This window comes from Lissotriton helveticus, chromosome 6, assembly GCF_964261635.1.
Source record: "Lissotriton helveticus chromosome 6, aLisHel1.1, whole genome shotgun sequence".
In the NCBI taxonomy this organism is placed as follows: Eukaryota; Metazoa; Chordata; class Amphibia; order Caudata; family Salamandridae; genus Lissotriton; species Lissotriton helveticus.
Window position 1 is genome coordinate 1,938,964,289 of NC_136067.1, and position 15,479 is coordinate 1,938,979,767.

The window sequence follows — 15,479 nt, forward strand, 5'->3', positions numbered from 1 at the left end:
TAGCACAAAGATGCACAGACAGATGATAACCATATATTAGATTATCAAGCAATCAATGGAAATGGTTTTGAATTAAACACACCGATTTAGTTTCTTTTCTGAATATTTGTGTCAACAAGTTTTACATCATTTGGGCAAAAAGTCACCATTAATACAGTTTAGATAAAAATTCTGGGCCTTATTTATGAAGGCCTTGCGCCGCCGGTGCGTCACTTTTTCCCATTTTAATAGTAGCTCACCGGCGGCGCAAGGCCTTCATAAATAAGGCCCTCTGTGTTTTACCATATATATTGTTAATTCCTCGGTGAACTACCAATGAAGAGAAAGTGAAGAACAATAATAGGTTGCCCTAATACTAAGAAAATAAACTAATTGGACATATAAACTTACCTTGCCCTACACAAATCCAAATATCCTAAAATAGGGAACACATTAGATGGAGGAAATGGATTATGATATATATAGTATATCTAATGCTGTCTAACATCTGTAAGAAAACTAGGAGGCGTTCTAAGGATTTAAAGATCAGGTGGGTGCAGCACAATTTTTTATTTATTTTATTTTAGACACCAGAAAAGAATATATAAACTTGAACTAATTAAATCTGCTTTGGAGTTTAACACAAGCTAACAAATTGATGGACCACATGTTTAGAATCTGTTAAAAAAAATATTAATTTTCATATTGTGGTCATCAAAATGATTACGCTGGTAGCCTAGTTTTTTGGGGCTGAACCTGTAAAAGTATTAGAATCGGAGAACGTTCAAGCTTGTGGATTTTGGAATGTACACAATGTTTTCTATTTCTCTTTTTGCATTTTTGAATTGTTTTAAATTGTTTACTTCTTAATGCCTGTACTACTGTCTTTAATACTTCAAGCTTATCCTTCTGTAGTTCCCTCTTCTCACACCCATTTATTTTTGTTACCTTTTTTATTTATGTATTATTGTATTTCTTTATTTGTTGCTCCTTTTTCTTTTGTGTTGGAGCTGTTGTTTCCTTTTCTTTTGTTTTGATTTTTTCTTTTCTCACACTTTTGGTTTTTTTTGGTGGAGGAAACTTTGCCATGCTCCTGTGTGTTCCTTCTTCATTATCTTTATTTCCTCTCTGTTCTTTTCTGTTTTCCTGGTCCCAAAGGCTACAATAATTTATGATTATCATGTTTGCTTGGGTGGTATTTTTGAATCCTTTAACATTTTTTGAGAAGTTAAATTGTAGACTAAATTGAGATGCACATGTTTTGAAGTATTATCCAATATTAAAAGTTAAGAGAGAGGTCTTATTGTTCTGAATACCAATGACATAACTCTCCATGGATTGAAAGTGTTGTTCAGTGGTGGGTGTGGAGAAGGGTTCTTATAGTATAATACAAAATAGAAAAAAACAGATTTGACGATGCTTGACTCAATTTTGTTCAAGTGCATAATAACTAGTGATAATGTATAGTGATTAAATGTGGGCTTCTTCCCTTCAACCTCCCCTACCCAGTGTTGCCGTTCTTTTCACTGACTTCATATACACCCTCTAAATTCTTCAATTTTTAAAACTATCCTTAAAGTTTTATTTGGATAGAAAGAATATAAATAATAATGATGTTCTAAATAATGAGGGAACCATAACTACATTTTGTAAGAAGTATTTGTTATATTCTGTCTAGGTTCCAGACATACACTAAAAGTTTGCAGCTCCTGCGGCAGTGAGCTTTTTGCTACCAGCAACTCGGGAATTGACGGATAGCCAGTTTGGACTCTAACCAAGGGTGATTGTTTTCCAACTTCATTCAAACTCTTCTCCTGATGACGATCTGATACGGTGCTGACCATTAAGAAAATCCAGTATAGTAAAATAAGGCTCCAACGCTACCTACTGCCCCCTACAAATTCATCTTGCAAGAAAACAGCAAATATCTACCAATCCACACAAATTTAAAGGGTCAGAACCTATCAAAGAATCTCAGACAGAAAATAATTCTCATCCATGTCACAAACTTTTTAAACTAACAGAACCATTTTTATATCATGAAAGCCAAAAAGATCCTCAGACTCCCTTCATCAAGACAAGATCTTTTCTTAGAGAAACCCCCACTCTACTGGACTTCATAATTGCCCCCTTTTGGGATTTTTTTACCCTTCTTCACTATCGCCCCCATTTTGTTTTGTTACCCCTCTGTGTTTCTCCACCTTGCCAGCCATCTTCCCTCTCTTCTTTCAATCTCTACCTTTACAGCTAAAACTCTACCCACCCCAGATCTCTTCACATGGATGTTGATCCTTACCTTGCCCTGAGTTCCACCTAGTGGCCTTAACTATGAAAAACGACCCACATTATTATTACGCTCATTTACTATTTCTCCAATGTCATTTGTTTTTTATCCCTATTATTCTGATGATTGAGTATTATCCTTATTTATCTCATGTTTTGAGTGTCATATAGATATACAAATTTGGTATATATAACTAATCTACTGCTAGTCAACTGGCAAATATGTCTTTTTCACATTTGAAGCTCCCATGTGCTTCAAATTAGCATATTGCTCACTATATAACGTCACTCCACCACAGCACCCTTTCCATCGTTCAAAACCTTCAAGTCTCAGCACTCTCTTATTTATCCTTATCTTGCTGGATAACTTTGACCAGATTTTAAATGCCTCGAACAATGTTCCTCCACAAAATCTTTGACACTGCACTCGTGAGATATGGCACTAACTCATGGAGCATCAGGTATCCTAAAAATCTCTCCAATAATGCAAAAAAGAATTTCTAACACAGGCTACTGAAACAGCACCCGGAAACACTAATAGCTGATACCTACCGCAACCTGACTAAAGGCAACAAGAAAACGGACTTCGTTTTCTATGCCAAACACCCTGCAAAGTGGAAAATCATCTTCCTTCTCCACCTACAAGTTACTAAGTCAATCAAAATTCCCTATGGAGCAAAACTTACCTAGTAACATGTTTCTCCCTAACTGACACGAAGGACGTGTTCTTGGACAACTTCAATATTCACTGGAACAACTCAGAAGACACCACAGTCCAAAACCTCACAAACCTTCTTGAAATAAATGACTTTAAACAACTCTGCAATGAATCACTCATATTAAATGATCCACTCTCAATGCGATGATCACCCAAAATGAGCATGTCTCACTCACATCCAGCTCACCCATTGACTGGTCTGACCACCATCTCATACTGTTTAATATTGATACCCGCCTCAGATCCCACTCAGCCTCAACATATACACCTAAGCACTGGGCTAGGAACATCAATCAAGTCTCAATAATTGAATCAGAATCCAGGATCCGTGTCCAACCACAGCATCAACCCCTCACTCATACTGTTGATGACCTCACTGCCCACTATAACACAGAGATGACTGAAGTTCTTGACCAAGTGACACCGCTCAAACTAAAACAATCGAGAACAATCCAATCAATATCTTGGTTGAACTCAGATCTGAAAAACTAGAGGAGACAACTCAGACAGGCAGAAAGGATATAGAGACAGAACCCTCGACAATGAACCTAGCACTACTAAGAGCTACATGGCTTTCCTATAAGAAGCACATTTTTAGAACAAAAGCCTCATTCTTCTGCAACCAACTTGACCATGCTAAGGATAGACCCAGGCAACTCTTCAACATCATAAAAAGACAATCTACCCACACCTTCCCTCTCTAAATAACAGCCACCAAAGAACTCTGTGAAGAAATTGCTAACTTCTTACCCAGCAATCCTTCATCTAAACCACAAATCTGCCACCCTCCCAACCTTCCCCACTGATTCACTTCCCTCTACGGTAGCCCCACCACCAGGGCTAACTATTGACCAAATGGCCCCAAATAAAACCAATGTCAACTATCATCTCACTCAATAAAAGATGATGCACATTAGTCTGACTTCAAACCCATGACAGAAAATTAAGACTTCAATATAATTGTGAACTTAAAGCCCACTTCCCACACTACGGATCCCCTCCCTTCCACAATAGTACAAACTCTCAACCACATAATTGCCCCATCCTGGACAAAAATCATCAATACATCTCTCACTTCAGGCTGTATACCCGACTCACTCCAAGTAGGACAACTCACTCCTATACTCAAAAAGACAGGGGTAGACCCTAATGATCTCAACAACCTCAATCCTATCTCCAACCTCCCGTTCCTAGCTAAAACAATAAAGAAGTGCATCCTACAACAACATAACCAACATATAGATGAATTCAACCTCTGTGACACCTTCCAATAAGGATTCAGGCAAGGCTGTAGCAGAGGAACTGCCATGCTCAACATCTCAGATGACATTCACAGATCCTTAGACAAAGGTGACACATGCCTACTTATCCTACTTGACTTATCAGCGGATTTTGATACCATAAATCAACCAGCATTACTTGAGACACTGAAAATCTGCTCGGGTATCAATGGCACAGTCCTAAAATGGTTCACATCTTACCTGCAATGCCGCGCACAACAAATTAAAATCAAAACCTGTCTCTCTAAATCACACTAGTTGCTCTTGGTGTACCCCAAGGCTCAATTCTCTTACCTTTCCTTTTTAATCTCTTCATGGAGCATCCTGAAGCAAGCAGGAGTCAAATATCACCTATATGCTGATTACACTTATCTTTACTACAAAATAAAATCACCCAGTGACATCCTACATCTCAATGCCACACTAATCAAGATACAAACTTGGCTCAATTCTAACCACTTAAATGTGAACCCCTACAAAACTGAACTTCTACTGTTCTCCCCTAAAAATAACCCTCTACCAATCTAAGAATGGCTCAAGGACCTGGATGCCCTAAATTGTTCTCTCACAATTCTGTAAAGTCCTTAGGCATCACCCTGGACAAAAACTTGTCAACGAAGGATCACATCAAAATCTCAGCCAAAGGAGTGATTTACTCACTAAAGCAACTCAAGAAAACCAAATCATTCATTCCCCCAGATGATTTTAAGACAGTAGTACAATCTCTAGTCCTCTCTGAACTGGACTATGGAAATGCTATCTTCACAGAGACACACAAAATTCACCTCACCCCCCTAAGAACAGTTCTCAACATGGCAGCCCAGCTCCTAATAGGTTTAAAATGGTTTAAACACATCACACTGGCCCTACAGACCCTCAACCAACTTGCCATCAAAGAAAGATGTATTTACAAGACTGCATGAATCACCCACAAAGCCCTTCACACACATTCCCCCCAAATATCTAGACACCAAACTTACGAAAGCAGGAAGAACCAGAACTCTGAGACCCTCCAACTCACGTCTTCTCATACCTCCCAAACTGAAAAGGGAATCAACCCTGGCCATCTATTGCACCCCGTTTTCTCTAGTTTATCCAATATTCAATGTCCCCCAGCTCTTCCTTTGTGCTGGTCGGATCACTTTCCGGTTGGCTTCCGATTCAAGGCCTCAGTGAGCTTGCCTGTAGCTGTACCTGGTACCAAGAAACTAATTAGAAACTGGGGAAAATTGTATATTGCAGCTCTCATTATGCTTCTGCTTACCAACACTCCCACTATAAAACAAATATCTGTCATTTCTTCGGGTGCCATCCCAAATTGGCTTTTAGATGCCATTGATGTTTGTCTTCCACCCTCAATTAAGAAGGTGAACAACCACGTCCTCCTGTTCCTTGGTTCACCGAGAGGTTAATGACGGAAAAAAACAAATGCAAAGCTTTGGAAAGACACTGGAGGAGGAATTATGCGTCTGACACCAAACTCACATATAAAAGGGCTAAAAGAGAATACCATTCTCTCTGCAAGTCATCTTGTACTGAATATTTTGCCTCTACTATCATTAGTGCACAGAACTTTTCCAAGACTCTATTTAAGATGGTCAAAGAACTTTCCGGTCAGAAACCCAATCCACTCCTTCCATCTTGAATGGATTGCAATGTGAAGACCTTGCCAAATTCTTCCGCAACAAAGTGGAGAAAATATACTCTGAGATGAAGGGTAGTAGGTCAGTTAATACCTTTCAGCATGTACCCACATCTCCACAACAAACTAGAACAATTGATCATAGGAACAGTAGGATTCTTGACTCCACTAACAAACTGGAACCCTGGTCCCCACTAGATATGACCTCCTTCAAGTGGCTCCTAGCAAGTATTAAATCAGGTTCTCCCTGTGACCCTCTTCCTATCTCTGTGCTTCAGCTGCTTGAGTGGCCATCACTTACGATAATTATGGAACTCCTGAACGCCTCATTACAGGAGGCAACTGTCCCCTCAGAGTGGAAACACACAATGGTTCTTCCTCTTTTGAAGAAGGCTAATACCGATCCTGACCTGCACTCCAATTATTGGCCTATTTCCTTGCTCCCGGCCTTCTCTAAAATTTTAGAAAAACACATTAATTCACAGCTATCTCTGTTTGTTGAAACACAAAACTATTAACACTCTTCCCAGTCGGGTTGCAGAGCTGGCTTTTTGACTGAAACTACCCTTCTTGGAGTCACGGAAAGGGGGTGACACCGTTTGGATACTTAAGCGCAGCTTTCGACACGGTGTTAGTGAAAGCCTTACAATCTTTGGGTGTTGCCGGAAAGGCACTTAACTGGCTTATCTCTTTTCTCACTGACCGTATGTTCCAGGTCTTTTCACCTACGGCCAGGTCCAATACTTACCCTTCTACTTATGGGGTGCCCCAGGGCTCTATCCTTGGCCCTCTGTTGTTTAACGTGTACGTCAGACCTCTGGAGGAGATTGCAGAGGAGGCTGGGTTGTCCCTGTTCTCTTACGCTGACGACACACAGATTATCTTCTCTTACTCTGCTGGGAGGGCATCTGAGTCATCTGGTCTCCAATTGGGGTTGAGCAAAATTGAATCCTGGAACTCAAACTTAATGGAGAAAAAACTGAAGTCCTGATTTTGGGGAAAAATAAAGATCTTTGCTGAAATGGGCGCTCTCCCTCGGCCTTCCCACCAAGTCCGTAATTTAGGCTTCATCATTGATGATCAACTATCAATGAGACAACAAGCCATGAAGGTGGCCACTACCTGCTTTACCATCTTGAAATGCCTCAAGAGATTATCTGGATGCTGCGCAGTCCTACCCAGAGAACCTTAGTCCAGGCTCTTGTCACATCTAGACTGGACTACAGTCACATTCTTTCTCTGGGCGCTAATAAGGATGTGATACGCAAGCTGCAGGTGGGTCAGAATTCCACCGCCAGACTGCTCTATCAGGTCCCCAGAGTTGCCTCTATCGCTGGCTCCCTGCGTGACCTCCACTGGCTCAGGGTAGAGAACTGGGTTAAATTCAAAGTCTTGAGTGACATGTTTAAGATCAAATCTGAGATGGCTCCTCAGTACCCTCCAGCCCTGGCCCACCCTTACTTAACCTCACGCCCTCTCCAATCTGCTACTCTGGCGAAATGCTTGGTTCCTAGGATCAGATTGTCACGCATGGGTGGTCGATCTTTTGCCTGTCTGGGTCCCTCCTTGTGTTATGTTATATTAAAAGTGATTTGCTAAGCTCTCATACACCAGGCAGTTTCTTGGTGCTAGAGAGAGGACTGTTGCAGTCGCAAAATAGTGAGTTCAGTTATATGCCTGGGAGAATAGCCAAGTTTTAAGTGATTTCCTGAATTGGGTGTAAGAGCTTGCCATACGCAGTTCGGGAGAAAGAAGGTTCCAGAACTAAGGAGCCAAGGTCGTAAATCTAGTATGGTCACGCGAAGGAATGTACCGCTGTAACTTTGAGGCGATGAAGGCAGGACCACGTCCTGAAAGAGCTGTATAGATGGTACAGCCTAGCTTGAATAGAAAATGTTGGGACACAGGAAGCCAATGTAGGCTTTTCAGCAGTGGTCTCACATGTTGGTGTTTGGGCTGACCAAAGATTAGCCTAGCCGTTTGGTTCTGAACCAATTGCAGCCAATGCAATTGGTATGCTGGTATACCAGCATACACAGAATTTGCCTAGTCAATATGCAAGATTACCAGGGCGAGGACGACTTGAGTCAGGGCCCCGGTGGACAGGCATCTACTGTTTTTTCGAATTTGTCGCAGATGAAAAAAACATGCGGAGACCACTGAGCAGATCTGAGCCTTCATTGTAAGATCATTACTGATCACAATTCCCAGACTTTTTGCAGAACTAGCTGGGAGTGGGGGACTCCTCAGTAAGGGAGGCTAGAAGTTGGAATTCCAAGGGTTGGCCGACCCGCCAGTAAGGATCAGCTCGGTTTTGTCGGGGTTTAGTTTGAGCTGATTTCTATTCATCCAATCACTAATGAAATTCATTATAGATTGGAAACACACAACAGATGATGCAGATGAATCAATGTTTAACACCAGCTGAAGATCGTCGGCATAATTAAAGACTATAACCTCTCTTTTACGCAAAGCCAGAATCAAAGGTAAAATGTACAAATTAAAAAGAAGGGGTGAGAGGGAAGAGCCCTGTGGGACACCGCAGGTCAATTTTCGTTGTTCTGCACAAAAATTAGTGAGGCGAACTGATTGAAAGTGGTTGTCGAGAAAGGAAGTGATCCACCTCAATGGCAGACCCTGGATCCCGGCGCAGCCGACACGGTCGATCAAAAGGTGATGGTTGACCGTGTCAAAAGAGGCCGACAATTCCAGGAGCAACAGGGCCTAAGTAGTGCCCTGATCAACTTACCCCCCCTTCTCAGTTCGTCCAGAACTGCCAAAATGACAGACTCAGTTGAATGTTCAGGTCTAAACCCTGCTTAATGAGAGTCCAGATAATAAGATTGCACTACAAAAGAACTGAGACAATTAGCAACGTGGGCTTCCAGATTCTTGCTTACGTAAGGCAACAAAGAAATGGGGCATTAATTACCGGGAACCAAAGGGTCGAGAATAGGTTTCTTAAGGATGGGGACAACTTCTTCTTTTTTGAATAAATCTGGAACAATCCCTTGAGCAAGGGAGTTGTTAAGAAGCAATAAGCGGTGGTCCGGGCAGCATATGAATGCTTCCCGAAGGATGTGAGGGGGCAACTATCCATAGGGGAGCTGGAGCAGACCTTTTTAAGTAGGGCAAAAAAATATCTTGAGTAATAAGAGGGATCTGATCTAAATGAGCGGGGTTTATGTAAGAGCATGAAAGGACCAGGGGTAAGGAGGGTTTAGGAATACTGGCCTTAATGATGGCAATTTTTTAAATGAAGAAAGAATTGAGAGAATTACATAGAGTTTGTGATGGAACAGGTTTTGCCATGACCTGATCCAATGAAGCAAATTCATCCACAATAGAGAAAATGTCCTTAGCTTTGTTGGCAGAGTTTAATATTTTAGGTTTAAAGTATTTTATTAGAAAGGTACAGCTGCAAAAGAAAACAATTATACAAAGAAGCAGTGCTTGCGCCAGGGGGAGTTTAATATTTTAAAGGAGAAGTATTCTGCTTTGGTCTTAAGGATAGGCGTTTTATAGTCTCTCACTAGAGACACAAGGGTGACATTTTTGGCGGGGCAGTAGTCGCGGCACCACTTGCGTTCAGCTTGTCTCAGTGCAGTTTCTTTGATTTTAGATCTGCGGAAAACCAGCGTTGTGCATCATGGGGCCTCCTTGTTTTCATTTTCCTCAAGGGGACTACACTAACTCTGGTCGAGTCCAGCCAAGTATTAATGTTTTCCGCTTGAGTGTGAGGAGACTCGTCTAGGGCAGTGGGGGCTGAAGCAGTTAAAAATGAACTAAATTCCTTGATGTCCACCCAACTCCAGTTTCTAGCCATAAAATGACCTGGCAAAGGAATGTTAGTTGGACGGACATAGGGAATGACAAAGGTAATGAAATGATGGTCCGACCATATACAAGGGGAAACCTGCAGGTGAGAAATTTCTAGGTTGGTGGTCCAGACCTCGTCTAAAATATGCCCCTTGATATGGGTGGCTACCTTTACATGCTGAGTGCAGTTCAGGCCCAATAGGAGTTCAGTGAATTCAATAGAGCAGGGACTTTCTCGTGCGTAGTAGGGCCAGAAGTTAAAATCGCCAATAATCAAAATTCGGGAATGGTTAACCACCAATTCGGCAATCATATCACCTAACAACTGGGGAAATGTGGGAAAATGACGTGGGGATCTGTAACATAGTACAGATATGAAAGAAGAATGGTGAGATTCAAATTTTAATAGAAGGCTATCGACTGAGGGGATACATACAGATACTAATGATGTAAATTTGTGCTTCTGTTGAATTGTTATGTTATGTTATGTTAAATGAATTTATATCGTGCTCAGCTACTCGACAGAGTGTCCCGGTGCGTGAATTATTGCTGCGACCCCTCCTCCAATTTTACCTGCTGGTCTATTAGCCTGGAGGATATAGCAATTGTCTGGAATTGCAGCCAGAATTTCAGGAGCAGATTCCGTTGTCAGCCATGTTTCGGAGAGGAGGAGGATGTCTGGTTTGTCAGTATCTACAAGGTGAAAGATCTCGAGCTGGTGTTTCACCATTGAGCGTGTATTTAAATAGCAGATTGAAAGTCCCTCCAGCACCTGATGTGCGGGGTTAGTTGGAATTTGCCGGCGCTTATCTTTATTAAGGGATTCCTGGCCAAGAGGATTGAAAGGAGATTCAAAGTGGGGGTCCCTGTGGGACAGAATCTCAATTTTATCTTGTTTGGAGTGGGTACGAGGATCAACGGCCCAATTCCCCTGCATTGATTTTAACTCTGGTGCAGTGTAAGATAACGAACGGGCCCCTTGGCCCTGGCCGGCTGCGGACAGGCGCAAACGGGCTTGCCTTTGGCACTTCTTCGGCGCCCCAGCGGTGATGCCCGCTGCGCACGTCCGCTGCGCGGGAGAAGTGGCATCCGTTTTAAATGTAAATAGAGGCTCCACCCCCTCCGGTCTCCTGCCAAGAAGAGTTGTGGAACTCTCTCCCTGTGTTGCTCCGCAACCAAACTGTCTACGGGAACTTTTGAAATGCCTAAAAACTTGGCTGTTCAACCAATAATCTCCGCCCTTCCTTCTGTTCCTCTCAGGCTGGCGTCGGGAAACCCTTTTTGGGTAGATGTCGCGCCTTACCAGACCAATTAACATAACATAACAACCCAGACTCTCTCTTTTTCTGAAAATGCACCCAGGATATGGGACTCACTTCCGAAAGATTTCTGATGCAACCCATCCTTCTTCTGCTTCAAAAGGGACCTGACATTTCTTCTCTTCAATAAATAATTTAACACACACACTAACTGAACTGTGTTCCTATAGCTCACTCTCGCTATGACCAGAGCCTTTGAGAAAGTCGGCTGCATGATTGTTTCAGCTGTCTAATATGTCATTCACTCTTTTATCTCATGCTGTTCTAACTGTCTGCATTCTGTAACCGCCCTTACTGCCTAACAATTCCCGTTGTCTCTATTTATGCATATTCCTGAACCTAGGGTCCTGCATTACATGTAAAGCCTTTTTATGCAAAGCGCTCCGATATCTTCAGGTCCAGCTAGCGCTATATAAAACCTATAAATAAATAATCTTAGTATGCTTGACTAAATGAATCATCAAGTATATTGTAGTATAGCAATGTAATCATTAAACAAACTAGTGAGTCTAACAGGATCATAAAGGTTTATCACAGCCAGCATGTTCCCCCTGAAGAGACAAATAGGTACCTGTATATGTGGAAAATGTAAATGTTTTGGACCTCCCTTGTCACTAAAAATATACATATTTATCTTTTACATATAATTGTTTTTCTCTTGTCAAAGCCAGCTTTAGATGACTTTAATACTAAGCATTTCGCTGAATTAGGTAAAAATCCCAAAGCAGTTTTGGTTTTACGAGTTTTGCCCAACCAGATATAGAGGAATCTCTTGAATAAATGCCTTTTACCTTTGATACATCACAGTTGCCACATAGGACAACTAACAACTTTTCCTAACAGCCTGCTTGGAGCAAGTGCACTGTATTAAGTAACAATTTGTAAAGCCTAACATGTAGAAGGAACAATAGCTATTTAGATTTCTTATGCGGTTTATGATGTTTTGAGATCCGGGAATCAAAAGATATCAGAGTTCTAGGTTTGCACACTACATCTAGTCACAAAATCTGATATTTAGAAGGCTAATTAGCAATTTTGTTTCTTCTAAGGATTTTACACATTGTTGGTATGGTGATGGACACACCATGATACAAATTAAGGATTGCCACTAGCAGTACTAGAAACAAAACAGACCAGTTGGTGCCTTGCACCAAGACAATCATTAAAGATAAGTTGTGAAAAAACACCTATGTGAGTTTAGATGCTACGTGTCACACTCTGAGGGGTAGGCAAAACCAGTTAACAATGAGGTTTGTACCTGATGGGTGGAAGATGAAGAAAACTGGGTTTATTTGTGGCTTGTGACATTTTAGTCAGAACTACACCTGGATGTTTTGGCTTTAAGAGAGGAAAATGTAGAAACTGAAATTCCATGTTACGTTTTGTCTGCATGGTATAATTCCTAATAATATTGTCTCTATACATACTGAAACTCTATCTTTATTCGTGTGAGAAAGTGTTGAAGTGACATTGTAATATAGTGGCTGCTTCTGATTTGATTGCTTGGTTTGAAGGGATTCACACAAATCTTCTTCACAAATATTAATATAATGCAGGCAGAACTGAAAGGCTTGTTATTTAAACACATCACTAGTTACACAGCCACATTAATGAGTTTTTAAATTTGTTATTGAAAGCAAATGGCAGCCATGTTTAGGTGACCGTGTTTTCTTTTTTTCTATTTATTGTTGTGGCAAATGCTTGCATTAAAACAAAACCATCAATGTTGCATCAGCTTACCAAGGCTACATCTACTGCCTTTGCTGAACTTTGTATTGACAATGGCAGTCATTTATTTTTAACATACTTAGATGTCTGTGTAATTAGGCCATTAAATCTAGGTAATACTGCCACAATTATTCGTTGAGTGAAGCAAATAGGTTACAGAAACACACCCCTTGGGATTTTCAATATTGGTGCACTCTACTACGTGGGAAGAACTTTTTTTCCACATTAGCCCTTTTTTCATGTTAGTTTATTTTCTAGCCATAGTGAGTAAATGTCAAGAGGCAGGTAACTATGTTTTAGCATATCATCAATACGTAAGCACAGAGACGAGGAAGTGAGATAACGTTATAATGGTCAGTTTCATATCAGTGATAATTCCTCTTGACTGATATCCCAGTCCCTCACTCCAGAACCAGAGTGATCTAGACATCTGAAACGGAATGGTTGTTCTTGAGTATGTATCCATATAATGGGGAGGGGCAGAACAATGTTATGTTTCTTACAGTGACACGTGTGGTCGAATGCCTTCTATTTCTATTAGTAAGGACAGGGGCGCGAAACTCAGTTTAATGAAGACTGGCACTAGGTAAATACTATTATACCAACCTCTAGGATACCATTTCTAAATAAACAACTCATTTGTGGACAGCATAGTACACAAACACACACACACACATATATATATCTATATATCAAACAAGAGTTTAAGGAAAAGTCAGAAAAAGTTTTCAAGAACTTACTGAGAAGTCTGCGTCTTCAGCTCTCAGGTGGTCTGCTATGTAATGCACCCCTTCGAGGGCTTTTAGGATGCTTGGCGACAGCAAGAGACTGGACTCTGAGGCTGCATTGTCCACCTTGTTTGGACGTTGTGTCTGGCTCTGGCTGTGGCTGTGGCTGTGAGTCTTGCTCTGCGTGTGACTTTGCGTGTGGCCCTGGCTGTGGCTCTGAGTTGCTCCAATAAGGCGGCCGCTGTCGCAGCGGTACTGCATGTTGGGGTTGTGGGAGCCTATCTGCCTCATGTGGCAGGGATGGATCTCAGTGTCAGCCTCACCCCACTTTGCATCCACGTCAGTTTCCATCCAGTACTTGGAGGTGCTCAGCTTCAGCTCAGGCGGGTTGTACTGGGTGGCCACCGCCTCCTCCACGGGGGCTGGCGGGCGTTTCATGAAGAGCCACCGAGGGATAAAGTCGAGGAAGACAGTCCTCACCCAGTGTGGCATCTTGTGCGTATTGGGCGAGCGGTGGTGCACGTTGAGCACAAACACGGTGATGACGATGGAGAGTGTGACGAAGATCATGGTGAAGAGGAGGTACTCTCCAATCAGAGGAATCACCAGGGAGGTGGACGGGATGATCTCGGTGATGAGCAGAAGGAAGACGGTGAGGGAAAGCAGCACCGAGATGCAGAGGGTGATCTTCTCTCCGCAGTCAGATGGCAAGTAGAAGACCAGGACGGTCAAGCAGGAGATGAGCAGGCATGGGATGATTAAGTTGATGGTGTAAAAGAGAGGCAGCCGTCGGATGATGAAGTAGTAGGTGATGTCCGGGTAGATCTCCGTGCAGCAGTCATACTTCTTGGTGTTGTAGGTGCCCACGGCGTTGACGATGGCCCACTCGCCGCTCTCCCAGTAGTCCTTCAGGTCCACGTTGCGCTCCATGCTCTCCAGGTCAATCTTGGCCTTGTCGTAGGTCCAGGAGCCAAACTTCATCTTACAGCTCTGCTGGTCGAAGGGGAAGAACGTCACGTCGATGCTGCAGGAGCTCTTGTAGATGGCTGGCGGTACCCACTGGATCTTCCCCATGTGGAACAAGTGGGCCTTCGTCATGTGTGTCACTGCAAACTCACCGTCAGCACTGGGAGGGAAGAAAGAACACCATTAAATTCTGCAAAGGAGCAAAAAGGATTCCCACTCAAGGGGGACTTAACAAGGCAACCTTGACAAGCCTGCCATAAACATGTGACATATTGAAACAACGACACGGTTACAGTATCATTTACCCATCTTAATTCATCAGTGAGTTACAAATAGGTTCCATTAAATTTAAAACTTTTACCCAGGAAATATACATGCTTCAAGGAAGCAGACTAAAGCGCGCACTGCCTGCTTTGGAGTACAGCTTTGAGTTTCAAACTTTGACCCAGAAATCACAGGAGCTGCAAGGGGACAGAGGGACGCACGTGCTTCCCGTGTTAGAGTTAGTGGAAGTATTACCAGCTCTTAAGTCTGGTTTTACCATGCTCAGTTTCGTGATCACAGTAGGCAATAGAGCAGTGCTCAGGGTTTACACGGAAATGACGAGCAAGGCAGGGCACAAGTCAGGGGTACACACAGGTAGACGGCGTCGACCCACTATTTTCCCAGGATGGACGCCATCCCCCTGTCAAGAAAGGCCCTACTGAAATCTGATGAACGCAGTTTTGTGCTGAGGGGGCCCCTTGTGCGTTGGGGCCCCCGCCCCGCACCATGGGGGATGTGGGGGCCTGCGTTATCTGTCCTTCATAGCTCAACTGTGCTTTACTAGAAGGATTACAGTTTATGAACTGAAAGTAGCAAAAAGATCTCTTTGTTAAAAGCAATAACCCACTATCTACTTTAAATGAAAATCTGTCATTTGCATTTTACATGATGTGCTTAGCAGGAGACACATTAACCCTCTATGCTACTTTGATTAAAAACTGGGATGAAACTAAATACAGATCTCGCCAATAA

The 15,479-nt window shown here is 42.4% G+C and overlaps 1 protein-coding gene across 1 annotated transcript in view; it reads right to left on the reverse strand.

Annotated features, from left to right (window-relative positions):
- CHRNA2 (cholinergic receptor nicotinic alpha 2 subunit) overlaps positions 1 to 15,479 on the reverse strand; it is a 166,272-nt gene that overhangs the window by 7,456 nt on the left and 143,337 nt on the right. The window contains exon 6 of the mRNA XM_078649943.1: positions 13,509 to 14,622. Coding sequence (XP_078506069.1) covers positions 13,509 to 14,622 — 1,114 coding nt within the window. The remainder of the gene's footprint in view (positions 1 to 13,508; positions 14,623 to 15,479) is intronic.